At 40.0% G+C, this 17,823-nt stretch overlaps 1 protein-coding gene across 3 annotated transcripts in view; it reads left to right on the forward strand.

Annotated features, from left to right (window-relative positions):
• Nucleotides 1–14,595, forward strand: part of pi4ka.L (phosphatidylinositol 4-kinase, catalytic, alpha L homeolog) — an 84,297-nt gene extending 69,702 nt beyond the window's left edge. For 2 of the 3 annotated variants that reach the window (XM_018262039.2, XM_018262042.2), the window contains 11 exons: nt 739–809; nt 2,914–2,986; nt 3,870–3,940; nt 4,444–4,550; nt 4,886–4,990; nt 6,944–7,069; nt 7,159–7,279; nt 7,614–7,773; nt 11,463–11,552; nt 11,637–11,720; nt 13,610–14,595. In XM_018262039.2, coding sequence (XP_018117528.1) covers nt 739–809; nt 2,914–2,986; nt 3,870–3,940; nt 4,444–4,550; nt 4,886–4,990; nt 6,944–7,069; nt 7,159–7,279; nt 7,614–7,773; nt 11,463–11,552; nt 11,637–11,720; nt 13,610–13,661 — 1,060 coding nt within the window. In that variant the 3' untranslated portion in view covers nt 13,662–14,595. The remainder of the gene's footprint in view (nt 1–738; nt 810–2,913; nt 2,987–3,869; nt 3,941–4,443; nt 4,551–4,885; nt 4,991–6,943; nt 7,070–7,158; nt 7,280–7,613; nt 7,774–11,462; nt 11,553–11,636; nt 11,721–13,609) is intronic. The other variant, XR_005962038.1, reaches the window with a different exon arrangement.
• Nucleotides 14,596–17,823: the final 3,228 nt, after the last annotated feature.

The following is a 17,823-nucleotide window of genomic DNA, read 5'->3' on the forward strand; positions in this document are numbered from 1 at the left end:
CCTGCACTGGTAAAACAGCTTTGTTTGCTTCAGAAACACTACTATTGTTTATATAAATATGCAACTGTGTAGCAATGGGGGCAGCCATTCAAATGAGAAAAGGCTCAGGTTACTCGATAGGCTCTGTAGAACATAATGGTGTTATCTGTTATCCACTATCCATATAGCCTTTTTCAATTTCTGCATTGCTGCACAGCAGCTTGTTTATATAAACTATAATAGTGTTTCTGAAGCAAACAGATCATGTTTACCAGTGCAGGGCAACAGTGCATGATATTTTCATTACTTTAAAACACTTTCATTTTTTGGTGTTACTGTTCCTTTAAGTAAAAGGTCCCTTTAAAATTTTTCATTAAAAAGCTTCAAGACTCCGTTTTCTGGTTTGTTTTTCATCAAAATGTCCTATTTTCTGCATTGCAGCAGCCTGAAATAGCTGGCTTGGTACTGGATTATAAAGTACCCAATGGATTTTTTTTAAAAAAATGAACATCCCCTTAAGCATATCCAGGCAAACAGCTGCTTTTCTTGGACAAGGCTTCATGTATAATACATTTTGCATATCGTTCAGAACCAACAATTTAATATATACGGATGTTTCCATTTATTTATAATTATGCCAGTCAGAGACAGCAGCTTATCTTCTATACATTTGAACCAGTGGCTTTATAATAGGAAAACACTACCGTGCAGTGGGGCCATTGATTTTTTTTTTGTCTTATGTCTGCCATTCAATTCCAGGCCATTTCCAAAAGGAGAAGAACGGAAGAAGGCCTGTCTACACTCGCTAGCAGAAGTGAAAGTGCAGCCAGGTAAGGGAATTGTACTCACCACTTATTTTTAAAAATATCAAGCAGGGGTGCAATGAGGTTGTGACCACAAAATTCACATAGACAAATACAAGAGTCCTCTGCACTCAACCCATTATCAATATATTAAGGGCATTGAAACATTTTGTGCCTTAAAGTGATACTGACACTAAAAAAATATTATTCAAAATATTAATGTACATCAAAAGTTACCTATAGCTCACATTGATCATTTTTCACTGATAGGGCTGCTTTTGTAAGTAATTGTTACTTGAAGTTCCTAAACCTGACTGCCTAATGCTAACAGACTGTTGAAGCTCAAATATGGCAGCCCCCTCATAAAGGAACATGGGGGATCAGATGGGTAATGTAAAAGCATCAGGCAAATACTATCTTCACACAGAGCCGCACTCCAATGTTGAATGAATAAAGTCAAATTTATTGCATGAATACGTGTGTCCAACGTTTCGGCCCACCTTAGGGCCTTTATCAAGGCCCTAAGGTGGGTTTATCCTTGATAAAGGCCCTAAGGTGGGCCAAAACGTTGGACACACGTATTCATGCAATAAATTTGACTTTATTCATTCAACATTGGAGTGCAGCTCTGTGTAAAGATTTACATACTGTATACTATTTGAGCAAGCACCCACATACATTTTATATATATATATATATATATATATATATATATATATATATATATATACACAAAAGACATGAATATCTTGTAAATTATATTCGTTATAAACAGTGAGTTCTGATGTCATCAGTTATAAACTGTGAGTTCTGATGTCATTTCTGTCTGAACCGTGTGTATTATAATAAATAAAGTACCCCCCCTTCGGCCTTGTGTTTTTATATGGTCATGAAAATCCTTGGTAACTTATAATATCCTTATATTTTAAGAGGGGGTACTTATTCACTATATAAATTCACAAGCCCCTCAAGCATTTTCCCCAAACTCGCCCACTTTTTACACTAGCCAGTAGACATGCCAACTTTGTGGAATTGCACAGTAAAGTGTTCTCAGATGTGGTTGGGTCAGAATTCGAGACAGCAGCAGAGTTGGTGGCTTATTAAAATACCAGGTAATGTACCAGCTAAAAGGGGCTGGGGTATGTGTGTATGCTTTTAACATTCTGGCTGTCAGTCTGTCTTTTTGCCAATATCTACCATAATGATTGCATGTATGGTATATTTATTAGTCTTTTTATTGCAGGTGATGTGTTTGATGTATATGGCACAATAGTTTGAACCTTTATACCACTGTGAAAAACCCCCAGTGCAAAACTAGTTTGTCAAGTGATCAGTTTGCATGTGTATGGGGTCATCAACTAACTTGGATCATGATAGAGTTGCTCTTCTTTAATGATACTAGTTGGTTGAATGTTTGGCCGCCTAGATATGTTTTCAACAAATCAACAATCCAATGAGAAGCTCTTTGTATAGACAAACTCAGCAGGTACAGCTCAGAGGAGTAGATGCCAGACAAGACCAGGTTTTCCACAAAGCACGTAACTTAATGTGACCAGTTCCATGTCATGGGCAGGAAGTTTTCTAGCTTCTATGTTGGCCTCCCAGCATCTGGATGTTGCCCCATTTTTTTAAGTGTTGGGGCAAGTTGCCTAAATGTAATTTGAGCCTTTAAAATATTGAATATGTTACTGACCTTACTAATAGTGTCAGCAATTACATCCTTACGACACTCTGGGAAAGACTTATATACTAGATTGGCTAGAGTCTGGCTTTAGAATTGATACTGTACCACCTTGTGGGGAACCAAGAACAGTAGGGTATAGACAATACCACTAGGAGGCAGGATACAACAAGAAACCAAACTCCTCCTCTGCTGTTATACCCCTTATCAGGCAGAGCCAGGATCTGTTTTAGTTGTGACCTAAGCAGTTTGTCTCTGTGCTTTAGCCTTTACATTTTACACCCAGTATTTGGGGAACTAGTGAAGAGGAAATGAAATCAGACTAGACTAGCAAAATATTTAACAGTTGGTACAAAAAATGTGTTTCATTCAGTAGTGTAATGTAAGTTTAATGTGTCCACTTGCATCTCTCTGTATTTGTCACATGTTCCCATCCTGTCACTTCAACAGGTTGTTACCTGCCCAGCAATCCAGAAGCCATTGTGTTAGACATTGATTACACATCGGGAACCCCTTTGCAGAGGTAAGGATCCAAGCAATGCAATTTCTTCTGTTCTTTAGCTGTGGTTATATTTACCAAAGACTAGTAGTAAGTGATATAGATTGCAGAAGCTGCAAGGCAGAATCACTCTCTGGGGTCCAAGGTTAGGAAAACACAGCTGTACCAGCCCTTCAGCCTTAGTTACAAGAATTTTTACAGAGACAAAATAGTGATCACTGAGAATTTCATGATCATGAACCCTCAAGCTTGGCTCCCTAGTGATCCAGGGGCCAGCTTGACACTTTGTGAACCCCTGCATTTGTTTGGGAAATCTTAAAGGGGAAGTTTACCCTAAATCTGTTTTGTATAGGGAATGTAAACCTTCTATTATACATTATTTACAAATTGCCAATGGTTTTAAAGATGGTTAAATGTAATTGCTATTGAAAGCAGTAATTGTTTTCCCCTTTTCGTTATCTGATTGCTAGGATCCAAATTACCCTAGCAGCCATGTATTGATTTAAATAAGAGACTGGAATTTGAATATGAGAGGGCCTAAATAGAAAGATGAGTAAAAATAAATGAGCGATAACAATACATTTGTAGCAGAGCATTTGTTTTTAGATGGTGTCCGTGACCCCTATTTGAAAGCCAAAAAGACTAAAAGAAGTCAAATAATTAAACTCTAAAAAAAGATAAATAATGAAGACCAATTGAAAAGTTGTAGAATTGGCCGTTCTATAACATTGTAAAAGTTAACTTCATGGTGAACCACCCCTTTAATTAGTCATGTGACGTATGTACTTGTGTATCACTGAGCACTTATTATATTTGTTGACATCAATAAGCACTATTTAATATATGTATTTTTGTACACTTTATGCTGTATATATCCTCTGACTTTGTTTTTGAATGTGTGTCCTAGTGCTGCGAAAGCGCCTTATCTGGCCAAGTTTAAGGTGAAGCGCTGTGGAGTGAGTGAACTGGAAAAGGAAGGTAAGTGTCTCTAAACCCAGATAAGAAATGGGATATTTTGTGCAGCAGAAGCAGGAGTGAGTGGTTACTGTTATAGCATGCATGACTTTTGACTTTTATAAAAGACCAGCAATTGCTGCTAACCCATCTGCTAATGGGAATTGCTGGCCTTTAGACATGGGCACAACTATAATCTTAAAATGTCAGAATGGAGGAGAGGGAAGAGATTCTGAAAAACAGAAACTCTTGGAGATAAAACACCACATCCGACAATGACCTTTGGAGCCCTGCTTTTCCTCTCTTCATGTGTTTATTTTTTCCTGTGCAAATATTGCAGATCTGTGTGCTTTTTCTAACCTTGCTTTATTCCCAGTAATTCTGCTAAAATGTCCTATGCTGTACTTGAAACTGTTTCAGTGCCAGTTACTTTCCCTTTATATCTTCGTTATGAATCTCTATGTATTGAACCCATTGATGGCCTCTCTAAGTAGTTCTTTTTTCCCATCTCTTCATTTCTCTGTTAGGTCTCAGCTGTCGATCAGATTCTATTGATGAGAGTGAGGAGGAAGGTGGCGATGGGAAGGTTTGCTGGCAGGCAGCTATATTTAAGGTCGGAGATGACTGCAGACAGGTAAGCAGAACATCTTTTCTCTTTTACTCTACGTGAATGTGAAATATATATAGATTTTTGGCCAAAGGAAGATGGAACCTAAATAGTTAAATCCGTAGTATCAGTTAGGAACCCTGTAACACGTTGGTGGAATGTGCCTGACTATACTACTTTATGCTTTATAATAATATAAGCTTGTGTCAAAAAGGGGGGATAATTTTCCATTTAACTTAGTTGTACTATTTGTACAGGGTCCCTAAGGGCCAAATGGGTTTCCAATGGTAACCCTGTAAACAGGAAGAAATGCAATTCTGGATTTCATCATCCACTCACACTGTGTACATTTGCTGTTATAGGATATGTTGGCGCTGCAGATCATTGGTCTCTTTAAGAACATTTTCCAACTGGTGGGACTTGATCTCTTTGTTTTCCCATACAGAGTGGTAGCAACAGCTCCAGGGGTAAGTATTTTTGGAAGTGAGAAATAAAACATTTATGTTTGATTACAACGATCCTCCCATATATGAATAATGTACTCCTCCCACTATATAAATACTGTGCTGCGAGTTTATAATATTACCAGTCATTTAATAATTATGCAGAGATTTGTATCAATATAGATATCTTCAGACCCTGTAACAGAGAGCCTCTTAGATCACAGAAAAGTTATTATGTTGTTTAAGGTCATTTTTATCTGGTCAGTATAATATCAACTATAAATGAATAAATAACCACTTATATAGGCAACATTCTGTGCTATCTCCTCTTAACTACCCATTGCTCTGCGTGAGTCAGTCTTCCCACATCACAATGCTAAATAAATAAGTCACAGCTTAAAATAAATAAGGCACATTTATTTTAAGCTGAGATTCGTTTATGTAGCATTGTCCACTGCTTTCAAACATGCTTTTACCAGAACAATAAAATCATGTACTTGTCCTCTCTGTTCCACTATCAACATACCTGTAAGCTCTATGGTTTGCAGCCCACAGTTCATTACTTTATATGCTGTTTGTTCTTCAATTCACTGCCATAACTAGAGCTAATGGGCCCAGAACCAAATGTCATTAACTCCCAAACAATAGGAAGGTGACAAATAGGCCCCTACTGTATCCTCAACACTAAGGGTAGGGACACACTGGGCGATTTGGGGAGATTTAGTCGCCTGGCGACTAATCGCCGCGACTTTTCTCCCCGAATGCCTCCCCTCGCTCTGCGCCTGGCTAAAATGAAAAATCGCCTGCGCTAATCACACGCGGCGATTCGTTTTCCGAAATCGCCCGAAGTTGCCTCACGAGGAAACTTCGGGCGACTTCGGAAAACGAATCGCCGCGTGTGATTAGCGCAGGCGATTTTTCATTTTAGCCAGGCGCAGAGCGAGGGGAGGCATTCGGGGAAGATTGGTCGTGGAAAGTCGCAGCGATTAGTCGCCAGGCGACTAAATCTCCCCAAATCGCCCAGTGTGTCCCTACCCTTAGGGTACAAGCAAATTGCTTGTACAAGTATCATGGTTTCCTGTGGAACCAAGTATGTTTGCATATTAAAAAAATAACTTATATCTGTATGTGTTCAGATAGTGTTTATGTGCCTTTTCTTTATAAACCCAGCTGAATGAGCTCATTTCATGAAGGGGTGGTATATGTTCTCTTTAATTAGCTTGTCTTACTCCCACTTTATGGTCAGTCCATTAGGTTTGTTTTCAGTGGACTGGGAGGTCAAGGATCCTTCACACAACTTTGGTAAAGATTCAGTGGTTTGCCTTTAGTCGCCATTTAGCTCTGCACTGTTTTATCCACCCTGTATTGTCCCTGTAACTTCTACTATGTTTGTCATTGACAAGCAGCCAATTGTCATGTATACATTTTAACTGAAGCACCAACACATTATTCTAACAATGTGTTGTTTTGGTTTCTTTTATTCCATATCAAAACAATAAAGCATTACCCATAAAAAAAACTAAGGTCTGAAGTTACAGCTATGTACATGAAAGAAGCTCAACCCAGGGGGCAGTTATTACACAGTGGGGTTTAAAAAATATACTGAAAAGAATGAAGAATCAGCCCAGTTTGGCTAGTTTTAGTCTTCAGTATACAACCCACATAAACATATTGTATGATCTGTGTATTCTGAATGGAAAAGCTGTGAAAATGGGGATTGGCTGCATAGGAATAACCAAACTATACAGGTCCAAGTCCAACTCCCGGTCAGGCAGTGACCCTCTAAACACACCAATCAACTGCTGACTGTATTTTGATTGATCCCACACACACACAGTGTTGTCTAAGAAAGAACATTTTGTTGGATCTTTGATTAATGTTCTGTTGCTCAAGAAGACAAATCGTACATGTATGTAGTTTTGGCAGGTTGTACAGAAGCAGAATATTTAGGAAGCATTCTTACTATGTTCATTACAGTGTGGAGTTATTGAATGTATACCAGACTGCACCTCGCGGGACCAGCTTGGTCGTCAAACAGATTTTGGCATGTATGATTATTTCACTCGGCAGTATGGGGACGAGTCCGCTCTCGCATTCCAAAAGGTACATTGTTTCAGCTCCTGTTTAGTCTCAGAGTTCATAATTTGCATTTCTTAGAAATTGCATTTAACACCCTCACTTTTTTTCCTCAGGCTCGATATAACTTTATCCGAAGTATGGCAGCCTACAGCCTCCTGCTGTTTCTGCTCCAGATTAAAGATCGACATAATGGAAATATCATGTTGGATAAAAAGGGGCATATTATACACATTGGTTAGTTCTACACTATCTACATGTCATGTTCTGCACTAATAAGAACAATTCCAACCGATTTTCCCCTTATAATTAGCATCTTTCTTTCTTATTACATGTCCCTATCTCTTGCCAGTAGGGTTGCCACCTGGCTGGTATTTTACCGGCCTGGTCGGTAAAAATGATGGTTGCTCCCAATGTTATTAATAGGGAAAAAAGATAAATAAATAGGAAAGCCGGTATTTTTTTCCAGAAAAGGTGGCAAACCTACTTGCCAGTCTCTCATTATCAGTACCAAGTTTTCCTTCTCTTCTGTGCCACCCTTCTGACAGTATAGTGTATTTTCTTCCTACAGATTTTGGCTTCATGTTTGAGAGCTCCCCGGGGGGCAACCTGGGATGGGAGCCAGATATAAAGCTGACTGATGAGATGGTAATGATTATGGGAGGCAAGATGGAAGCCACACCTTTCAAATGGTTCATGGAGATGTGCGTGCGTGGCTACTTAGCTGTAAGGTATGATAGAAGCATGAGCCGCTGGGTCTAAGCCAGTTTATCACAGTCTCCTACTTGTTAGTAGTTGGTTATGATAATACAGAACAGAATGAACTAACAATGCAGGTAATAAAACAACCTGAACTTGAAATCAACCTGAAATATTCAGAAAGAAATTAGGAAAATGACACACATTCATAATAGTTTTAGTGATTGGTGACAGGATTCCTTCTAACTGTGAGATCAACCCTGGAAATTATTTCCATGTTCTTTGTAACAATAAAACAGAATCTTGTACTTTTTTTCAAACTAAGATATAATTAATCCTTACTGGAAGCAAACCAGCCTATTGAGTTTATGTAATGCTTAAAAGATTTTCTAGTAGACTGAAGATATGAAGATCCCAATCACAGAAAGATCCGTTATCAGGAAAGGCCCCAGGTCCCAAGCATTCTGGATAACGTGTCCTATACCTGTACTGAGATCCCACTGGATTGTATTTTGTCTGAATCCCCAATCTACTAATGGATCTTATGAGCTTATTTATGAGCCACTGGCAAATGTACAATAGACCGGGACAGAGCTTCCACAACATTTCCATTCAGACCATTGCTATTGTGTACGGCACTCCATTGAATAACCCCCAGCGATGCATCACTGCCTGTAGTAGGACAGTGGGAGATGGAGAATTTTGACAGGGAAAATGAAAAAAATTAATACATAGCATTTAAATAAATTAGGAGTAAGGTCGGTTTCCTTCTTCTGTCGTCTCAGATGGGGGAAAATCTCTGGCATGCCATTAGTGTGGGGGAGTAATTTGAATGTTTCCACCCTTTAGTATCTTGCCTAAAATGAAAAGCAAATATAACCCTCTTTTATGTGAACTGTTTGTGTAAAAAAGGAAGATTTATAACTGCCACCTTTGGATACACAAGGATCACAGCTGGCCCGTAGCTCAGGGGTCCTTATGCAGATGTCCTTTTGAGTCAGAAGACTTCTGAATTGGAAAGACCTCTGTCCTAATGATCTGACAGGAGCATGGTACTTGCAAAGAACAATTTTTTGCAAGTACCATTTGGATGTCAGATTTATTTATTTTTTTGTAACAGCATGTGACACAAGGCATTTATTTTAAGTAGGATTTTACTGTACTTGTATGCTCTGAGTTTTAGTCCCACACAGCAGAGAAGATGCAAATTTGTCCCTCTACAGGCGCTTGTGCTCGGTCACTTGCAGGGGTGGGGTATTTTCAGGCTGAAGATCATCCTATGTTAACTGACAGGTTAGGCTGGAATTCTTTGGCAGCATTTTTTTAGTGGTAGTGGGAAAAAAACATGACCATAGAAAGAACAGTATTCCATGAAAAGGGAAATTGCTGGAGCAAAACTTGGTTTCCTTGGCAGGAAAGCTGTGTATTCCACTATGAGAGAAACAATATGTTTGGTAAAGAGGAAGCTGTAAATTTAAAGGGGAACTATCGCAAAATGAAAATTTAATATAAGCTTCCCCATGCTGAAGTAATTTTCTAAATACAATCATTTAAAAAATCGGCATTCCTTTTGAAATAATGTCACATACAGTGGTGTGAAAAACTATTTGCCCCCTTCCTGATTTCTTATTCTTTTGCATGTTTGTCACACAAAATGTTTCTGATCATCAAACACATTTAACTATTAGTCAAAGATAACACAAGTAAACACAAAATGCAGTTTTTAAATGAGGGTTTTTATTATTTGGGGAGAAAAGAAATCCAAACCTGTGTGAAAAAGTAATTGCCCCCTAAACCTAATAACTGGTTGGGCCACCCTTAGCAGCAATAACTGCAATCAAGCGTTTGCGATAACTTGCAACGAGTCTTTTACAGCGCTCTGGAGGAATTTTGGCCCACTCATCTTTGCAGAATTGTTGTAATTCAGCTTTATTTGAGGGTTTTCTAGCATGAACCGCCTTTTTAAGGTCATGCCACAACATCTCAATAGGATTCAGGTCAGGACTTTGACTAGGCCACTCCAAAGTCTTCATTTTGTTTTTCTTCAGCCATTCAGAGGTGGATTTGCTGGTGTGTTTTGGGTCATTGTCCTGCTGCAGCACCCAAGATCGCTTCAGCTTGAATTGACGAACAGATGTCCGGACATTCTCCTTCAGGATTTTTTGGTAGACAGTAGAATTCATGGTTCCATCTATCACAGCAAGTCTTCCAGGTCCTGAAGCAGCAAAACAACCCCAGACCATCACACCACCACCATATTTTACTGTTGGTATGATGTTCTTTTTCTGAAATGCTGTGTTACTTTTACGCCGGATGTAACGGGACGCGCACCTTCCAAAAAGTTCAACTTTTGTCTCGTCGGTCCACAAGGTATTTTCCCAAAAGTCTTGGCAATCATTGAGATGTTTTTTAGCAAAATTGAGACGAGCCTTAATGTTCTTTTTGCTTAAAAGTGGTTTGCACCTTGGAAATCTGCCATGCAGGCCGTTTTTGCCCAGTCTCTTTCTTATGGTGGAGTCGTGAACACTGACCTTAATTGAGGCAAGTGAGGCCTGCAGTTCTTTAGATGTTGTCCTGGGGTCTTTTGTGGCCTCTCGGATGAGTTGTCTCTGCGCTCTTGGGGTAATTTTGGTCGGCCGGCCACTCCTGGGAAGGTTCACCACTGTTCCATGTTTTTGCCATTTGTGGATAATGGCTCTCACTGTGGTTCGCTGGAGTCCCAAAGCTTTAGAAATGGCTTTATAACCTTTGAAATTGAACTCAGATGTGATAAACCACAGTTAAGTTATTTTTTAACAAGGGGGGCAATCACTTTTTCACACAGGCCCATGTAGATTTGGAGTTTTTTTTCTCCCTTAATAACGTAAACCTTCATTAAAAAACTGCATTTTGTGTTCAATTATGTTATCTTTGACTAATAGTTAACGGTTTTTGATGAGCAGAAACATTTTGTGTGACAAACATGCAAAAGAATAAGAAATCAGCAAGGGGGCAAATAGTTTTTCACACCACTGTATAATGGGTTTGCACACTCTGAATAATATACAAACAGAAGATGTACAAACCCATTATATGTAACATTGAGTTTTGGGTTACTTGTTGGTATCCCTGGGTTATCAGCACCTCCTACATTTGAGATTTTATTACTATAAAAAATGTTTTTTGCTACTTGGAGTGCCCTCCTTTGATTTGTGTTTCTTTCTGAAATAGTCAAGTTTATAATCACTATTCCTCTCTCAGAATCTGTTTCTCTTCATTCTGTCTTCTTGCAGCAGTTGGGTGTCAGATGAATGATCCAATATATATTTTAGGGGGGCTCCCTTTCCTAGCAGATAAATTAGAGCTCACTTAAACAACTTAATCCAGTGCAAACAAATCCTGCATGTAGAAAGATATGATGTTTAGTGTTTTAAATAGAGTGAGCTCTAATACATCTTCTAGGCAAATATAACCCCCTATAAGATAAATTGGATGTAACTGTCTGTCACCCAACTCCTGCATGAAGACAGAATGAGGAGAAACAGATGCTGAGAAATAGTGAAGATAAACTTGATTATTTCAGAAATGGTACAGAATTTTTAATTGATTGTATTTAGAAATTTTCGTATTTCAGTATGCTGAAGCTTATATTAAATTTTCATTTTCACTATAGTTCCCCTTTAATGTAGAAAAAAGATCTAAATCCCAGTAACCAGACTGCCTTCTCTACTTTGTGCTGCAGGCCATACATGGATGCCGTGGTGTCCCTAGTCACTCTTATGTTAGACACAGGACTGCCCTGTTTCCGTGGACAGACCATTAAACTACTGAAGTAAGTCCGCTTTTGTCTGCAATCTTTGTGTGTTTGTATCTTTTTCTTATCTATTACTGACAAACCCATGTGTCTGATCAACAGGCAAAGGTTCAGCCCCAACTCCACAGAGAGGGAAGCGGCCAATTTCATCTTGAAGGTCATTCAGAATTGCTTCCTCAGCAACAGGTCTGCCATTTTCATTACCGCTTATTTCCCTGCCTATTCTATTTCTGCTTTGCCTCTTACTTTTCCTATCTTAATTTTAACTCCTTACATTTAAGGCAATGGGCTACATGCCTTTCTTTGATGGGATGCTCAAATTGCCTGTTATCCACTGTGAATTGCTTTCTGTTGACATTGGTGAGAAGTGCCCCATGTGACCTTGCCTGGTGATTGCTGGAAGAAAATATGCCAATGCACATTTTAGGCCAATAGCAAGCAATGTGCCATGGGTAAATGGTGTTTTGAGTGCTCCTCCAAATAATGGCACTAAAAATACAGCACAGGACAAAAACACTTAGTAGAATTCAACCCTTTACCAAAAAAACCCTACCCCCACCCCACATAGAACCCCTCCCTCCTCCCTTCAACCCTTTACCATAAAAAAACCCTACCCCCCACCCCACATAGAACCCCTCCCTCCTCCCCGCAGCCTAACTGCCCCATACTTTTTACTTACCCCTCTGTGCAGATTCAGGCATCGGAGTTCACCACAGCCATCTATCAGGCCTTCGGTAAGTGGAGACGGAGACTGGTGAATCAGCGCATGGGCAGTTGGAGCAATTTACCGGTTTGCGACAACTGTACATGCGACAAAATGGACTGAAATTGCCGAAGTGCCAGAAGAAGACACAAAGACCCGGCAGATGGCTGCGGTGAACTCCGATGCCTGAATCTGTACCGAGGGATAAGTAAAAAGTTAGGGGCATATCTTGGTGGGGGCAGCTAGGCTGGGGGGGGTCTACGTGGCGTGGGGGGTAGGGGTTTTTTTTAGGTAAAGAGTGGAATTCTCCTTTAAAGGAATTGTTCAGTGTAAAAATAAAAACTGGGAAAATAGATAGACTGTGTAAAATAAAACATGTTTTCAATATAGTAAATAAGCCAAAAATGTAATGTATAAAGGATGGAGTGACTAATAGAACCAAACACTACTTTGCTTTGCAACTCTCTAACTCTGAGTTAGCGACTTTTGGATTCAAGTCAATGGTGCAGGGGCACTGAGCAGATCTGCTTCTCTCAGCCTGCAAAAATACACAGGCTGGCAACAGCTGAAGCCTTCGGCCTGTATGCTATCTACTTACCCAGTTTCTATACAGAACTGCTCCTTTAATGGAACTATAATCTACAGGGTGTATGATAATTGTTACACATGCACAGTCTAACCCAGGGGTCCCCAATCTTTTGTATCCGTGAGCCATATTCAAATCTAAAAAGTGTTGGGGAGCAACACAAGCATGAAAAAAGTTCCCTGGGTGCCCAATAAAGGCTTTGATTGGCTACCTGGTAGCACCTATGTGAGCTGGAACATTACAGGAGACTGTGTTTGGCAGTAAAATTGGTTTTAGTGCAACCAAAACTCGCCTTCAAGTCTGCAATTCAAAAACAAGCACCTGCTTTGAGGCCACTGGGAGCAACATCCAAGGGGTTGAGGAGCAACATGTTACTCATTAGCCAATGGTTGGGGATCACTGGTGTAACCAGTCAGCAGCTCTTTGTACAGGGCAGAGGTACATACCCTTTGGAATAGGCTATTAGCTCCCATTGCACTCAAGAATTCCACATACAGTATACGCAATAATAAAAAAACAATATTTCTTAGTTACAGTATTTTTGTTTTTGCAAATTAAATCAGCAATAACCTATAGCAACCACTAAGCAATTATCTATGATTTGATCTTATGCTGTTAAAGTATGAAATGAAATGCCTCTTTGGTTGCTATGGGTTACTGCTTTGCAAATCTGTGCCATATTAGTGCACATGCCTATTCATGCACTCATTGTGTTTTACATGTAAAATATATCTGTTTATTGTATATTACTAACTACTGCTGAATTTATTTTCCTTTATTTATTAGGAGCCGAACCTACGATATGATCCAGTATTATCAGAATGACATCCCATACTGATCCATAATGGTAATGTGTGACCCTCTGTCTTCTGTTGTGATCTGTAGTTCTTCAGTTTTTCAGTGCACACGTGTAAGTCTCCTTCAGTCTGCTATAAAGAAAAGCTGCGATTATAGAAGCAATGAAAGGCAGGTTTGGTGTGGTCAGCTGCCTCATTTCTACTAGAGAACTTTTTAAATATATTTCTGCAAAAGAAAAAACATGTAACTATATGAAGAAGCTGAACAATGTAGAGAGTCTGTGTTACGGACTTAAGTGCAATTAATTGTTGGGTAGCAATACAAGACTTGTATTTGTTCTGGGAATCTGATAGGAAACTGTGTATTATTTATGAAAACCTGTTCGCTCTATATGATGTGCTTAACTGTAACTGTGAGAGTTCTATACTGCACCTTATTCCTGAATGTGACATTGTCTCAGAGGGGTGCAAAGATGGTGAAAGATTCCCTTCATTTTCCTTTTGGGGGAACCCTGTAGAGCAAGAATTCCCAACCTTTAGAACCCATGAGCAACATTCAGAAGTAAAAGGAGTTGGGGAGCAACACAAGCATGAAAACTGTTCTTGGGGTGCCAAATAAGTGCTGTGATTGGCCATTTAGTAGCCCCTTTTTGGATTGTCATCCTACATTGAGACTCTGTTTGACAGTACACTGGTTTTTATCAACCAATACAAGCCTGGAATTCAAAAATAAGCACCTTCTTTGAAGCAACTGGGAGCAACATCCAAGGGGTTGGAGAGCAACATGTTGCTCACGAGCTACTGGTTGGGGATCACTGATATAGAGTGTGACAATATGCACCATTCCCAGACACGAGGGACTTGCTTCATGCCGGATATATATGAAGAAAGCCTATTTTCACTGTGTGTATGTAAAAATTCTCCTAAGATTGTATTTAATTTGTGAACTGTAATTAAACAAACTTGTTTCATGTATCTGTGACAGTTCTTTCTGTACGTGTAATGGCAGAGGGTTTTGTGGAATGGTTTCCATAGATCTGCTGTGGCATAAACCACTAGGAATCGTCCCCGAGCTTATGGCAAAAGTAAGCGGATTATATATAATGCTACATATGATAAATCGATTTCTATTCTAGTACTGAGGCAAAACAGGAGACTTGAATAGAATTAACAGTATTTTTAGAAAGTAAATCAGATCATCTAGAGAAAACCCATAACACTGGTGTAAGTGTTGTAAATGTACCCAGAAGTAATCAACTCTGATTGGTCACTGCAACAAGACTAGCAGAAATCCAATTTGTTGCTGTTAGTTACTAATAGATATAGTGTTAGCAATATACACTTAGAGCTGAGCTGATTTGGTGATGTTTAGAGCTTTGACCATCTTGGTGCTTAGGAAATCAGGCTGATTGTTCACACAAGGGCCCATGCAGACCTGTCAGGAGAGGATCATATCTATGTCTTGATGCTTTGGCCCAATACCCCAGGCCAGTAAACTGCTGACTCTCACTATCTCACTCCAATGCTGGCCTGTGCTTTGCCAGATTATTATTCCCAGAGATGCACAGAGATAGACAACAGGGCTTGTTTATAAAAACTGGGCACATTTGCTCCTGGGCAGTAACCCATAGCAACCAATCAGTGATTGCTTTCAGTTTTCAACCTGCAGCTGGCTGAAAAATGCTAATCACTGATTGTCCACTAAAGGAGGCCATAGATGGGCATATTAAAGCTGCCGATATCGATCTTTTAGACTGATTCAGCAGTTTATCTGCCCATGTATGGGTGTTCCAAAGGGTCTTCCCGATCAATATCAGCCCAAAAATCGGCCCGATATCTATCAGGTGGGTATGATTTTTTTTGGCAATCGAGGAATGCTTTGGCTAGTTGATGCTGTCCTCATTTCCTTTGTTGTAATCCGATCGTTTGGCCCTAGGGCTGAACAATTGGATTAACCCGATATCACCCTGTTTTTCGTGGGCATATCGGGTTAAGATCTGCTCATTTAGTGACCTTGCCAAACAAGCGGATCTTATCGTGTATGGCCACTTTGTCTAGGAAAGAAATGTCACACAAACATTTTCTCTTGGGCCCTTCCATAGTGGAGGAAGGTTTAACCACACTGAATTCACACATACAACTTTATCTCTAAAGTAACAACTTTATCTCTAAAGTAACTTGGGTGCCAGTGGTTCTTACAAGACAATGCTAACCCTTCAATCACTGAGGTGCACAATCTCTGGGCTGCTACTCAGACCCGAATTTGTGGCAAGGCCACAAAGACCTGGGCCTAGGGCGGCGAAATTTTAGGGGCGGCATGCCGTCCAGCTGTATTAGGAATGCAGCGTTCCTGCGCCTTGGGGCGCCGCAGATGCAAATCCGGTCTCGCTGGTATTGCTTAGATGGTACAAATATCGATCATTTCATAAACACTTCAGATTCTTTTATTCCTCAGGTAGTGTTCTTATTCAATCACATGCATAGTGTTGTTGGTACAGATTTGTAAGCTAGACCCCAGCACAAGGCAACTCTCACAGTGGTCCCTTACTTTTTTTTTTCCTGAGCCTGATTGTCTGACTGACAGGTGACAGTGCTGGGTGATAACTCTTCCTGGTCTCCTCGTTGGAGCCTCTGGCTGCTCTACTAACTACCCTGATCCTGCCTCTCACTTCTATAGTAAACTATTGCAAAACTTTCTAGCACAAACTTCACCAACTGAGGCCTACCTCCACCTCAGGCACTTCAGCACACCATCTCCAAATAAGTCCAAGGAGACCGAAGATGCGGTGGCTTCCCCTTTTAAAGACAAGGGAACCGTAGCCAGTGACTGAATGGCAGGGAACTGCTTTAACCCAGGAATACGACACCACTCCCCTCCCCAACTGTAAATCACAACCAGCTCTTAACTGGCCAAATCCATCTAGAGGACTACCTGAAAAGCTTGGCTGAACCTTTCCCCTCCTTCAGCTCCAATTTTTTTGTTCACAATTGTATCAGACTATATAAAACTACTGGTGTGCAACTAGTAACTCGTTTCTACACAACTTCCAGTCTTTCTGCGTGTATCAGTGGAATCTTTTTGTATCTCCATGGAAGCGAAATCCTTTCTAATACAGTGGCTACTGTAACGACTGCTTTCTGGGATTCTACTGAATTATTATCTGTTTGGATTTATTGTATGTGGTGCTGGTCTTATTCCACCCTTTACAAATACATTTTGTGAAAACTGAAATGAAAGCAATAAACTGTAGTGAACCCTTGTCCATTCTGAAACAATGTATTGCAGTTTGTTGCATCTAAATAAATGGAATAAATCGCCTACATCGTTGGGCATGAGCTTGCATGTTAACAGGCGTGTGCTCGGGGCAGTTCATATTGTGTAAGATCAGCAATGTACTATACAATCAGTAGCAACTTTGACCAGTTCATGAGCAGGAACTTGCACATCACGAGTCGGAACAGGCTATACCTGTATGAGCGATGTACCTTTGTAACGTGTATATGGGCAGGTACTTATATGTCATGAGTCAGCACAGAGTATCTCTATACAAGCAGTGTCACTTTGTACCTTTACATGTCCCAGGGTCACAAAGGTTATTTATGGTGCATGAGGCTCCTCCATTCATACACTGTATCTGCCTGTACCACAATGTGTGTCCAATAACTGTTTATACTGCTGTCCAAATGATAAACTACAACTCCCAGCATTCCCTGGCATCGCTCCACATACATTTTCTGCCTTATGGGATCAAGTTGCCCTATTTGACCCCTCTTGTAAGAGTTCTGAAAAGATGACAACTTGCTATTCATACGTTTTTATTAAGTTGCTGTCCGTGAAGCGGTGAATAGATCACTGAGCCAGTTTTGCTTGTTGGAGGAGAGATGTGGCTGTGCTGTTTGGAAAAGAACAGATAGGAAAACAAGAGTGAGGCCAGGCTTGAATTCTTGTGTGAGGCCCGAAAAAGAGAGATCTCCCTCCAATACTGGATTTTTGGCAGAAAGATATTCTTGAGAAGAAGAAATTCTATTAAAGGAGACATTTTGTGTAAAAAAAATAAGAACGTACCAGTGCATTATGCTTATTTAGATGTAGAAGAATTGTGCTTAAAAAGTAGTGTTTTAAGCTGATTTATTGAATATTTCTGCAAAAACCCTAATAATCCCTCCCTTCTCTTCCACTTCCTGCTCCCTGAATTCCCAGGC

Source organism: Xenopus laevis, chromosome 1L (genome assembly GCF_017654675.1).
Source record: "Xenopus laevis strain J_2021 chromosome 1L, Xenopus_laevis_v10.1, whole genome shotgun sequence".
Lineage (NCBI taxonomy): Eukaryota > Metazoa > Chordata > Amphibia > Anura > Pipidae > Xenopus > Xenopus laevis.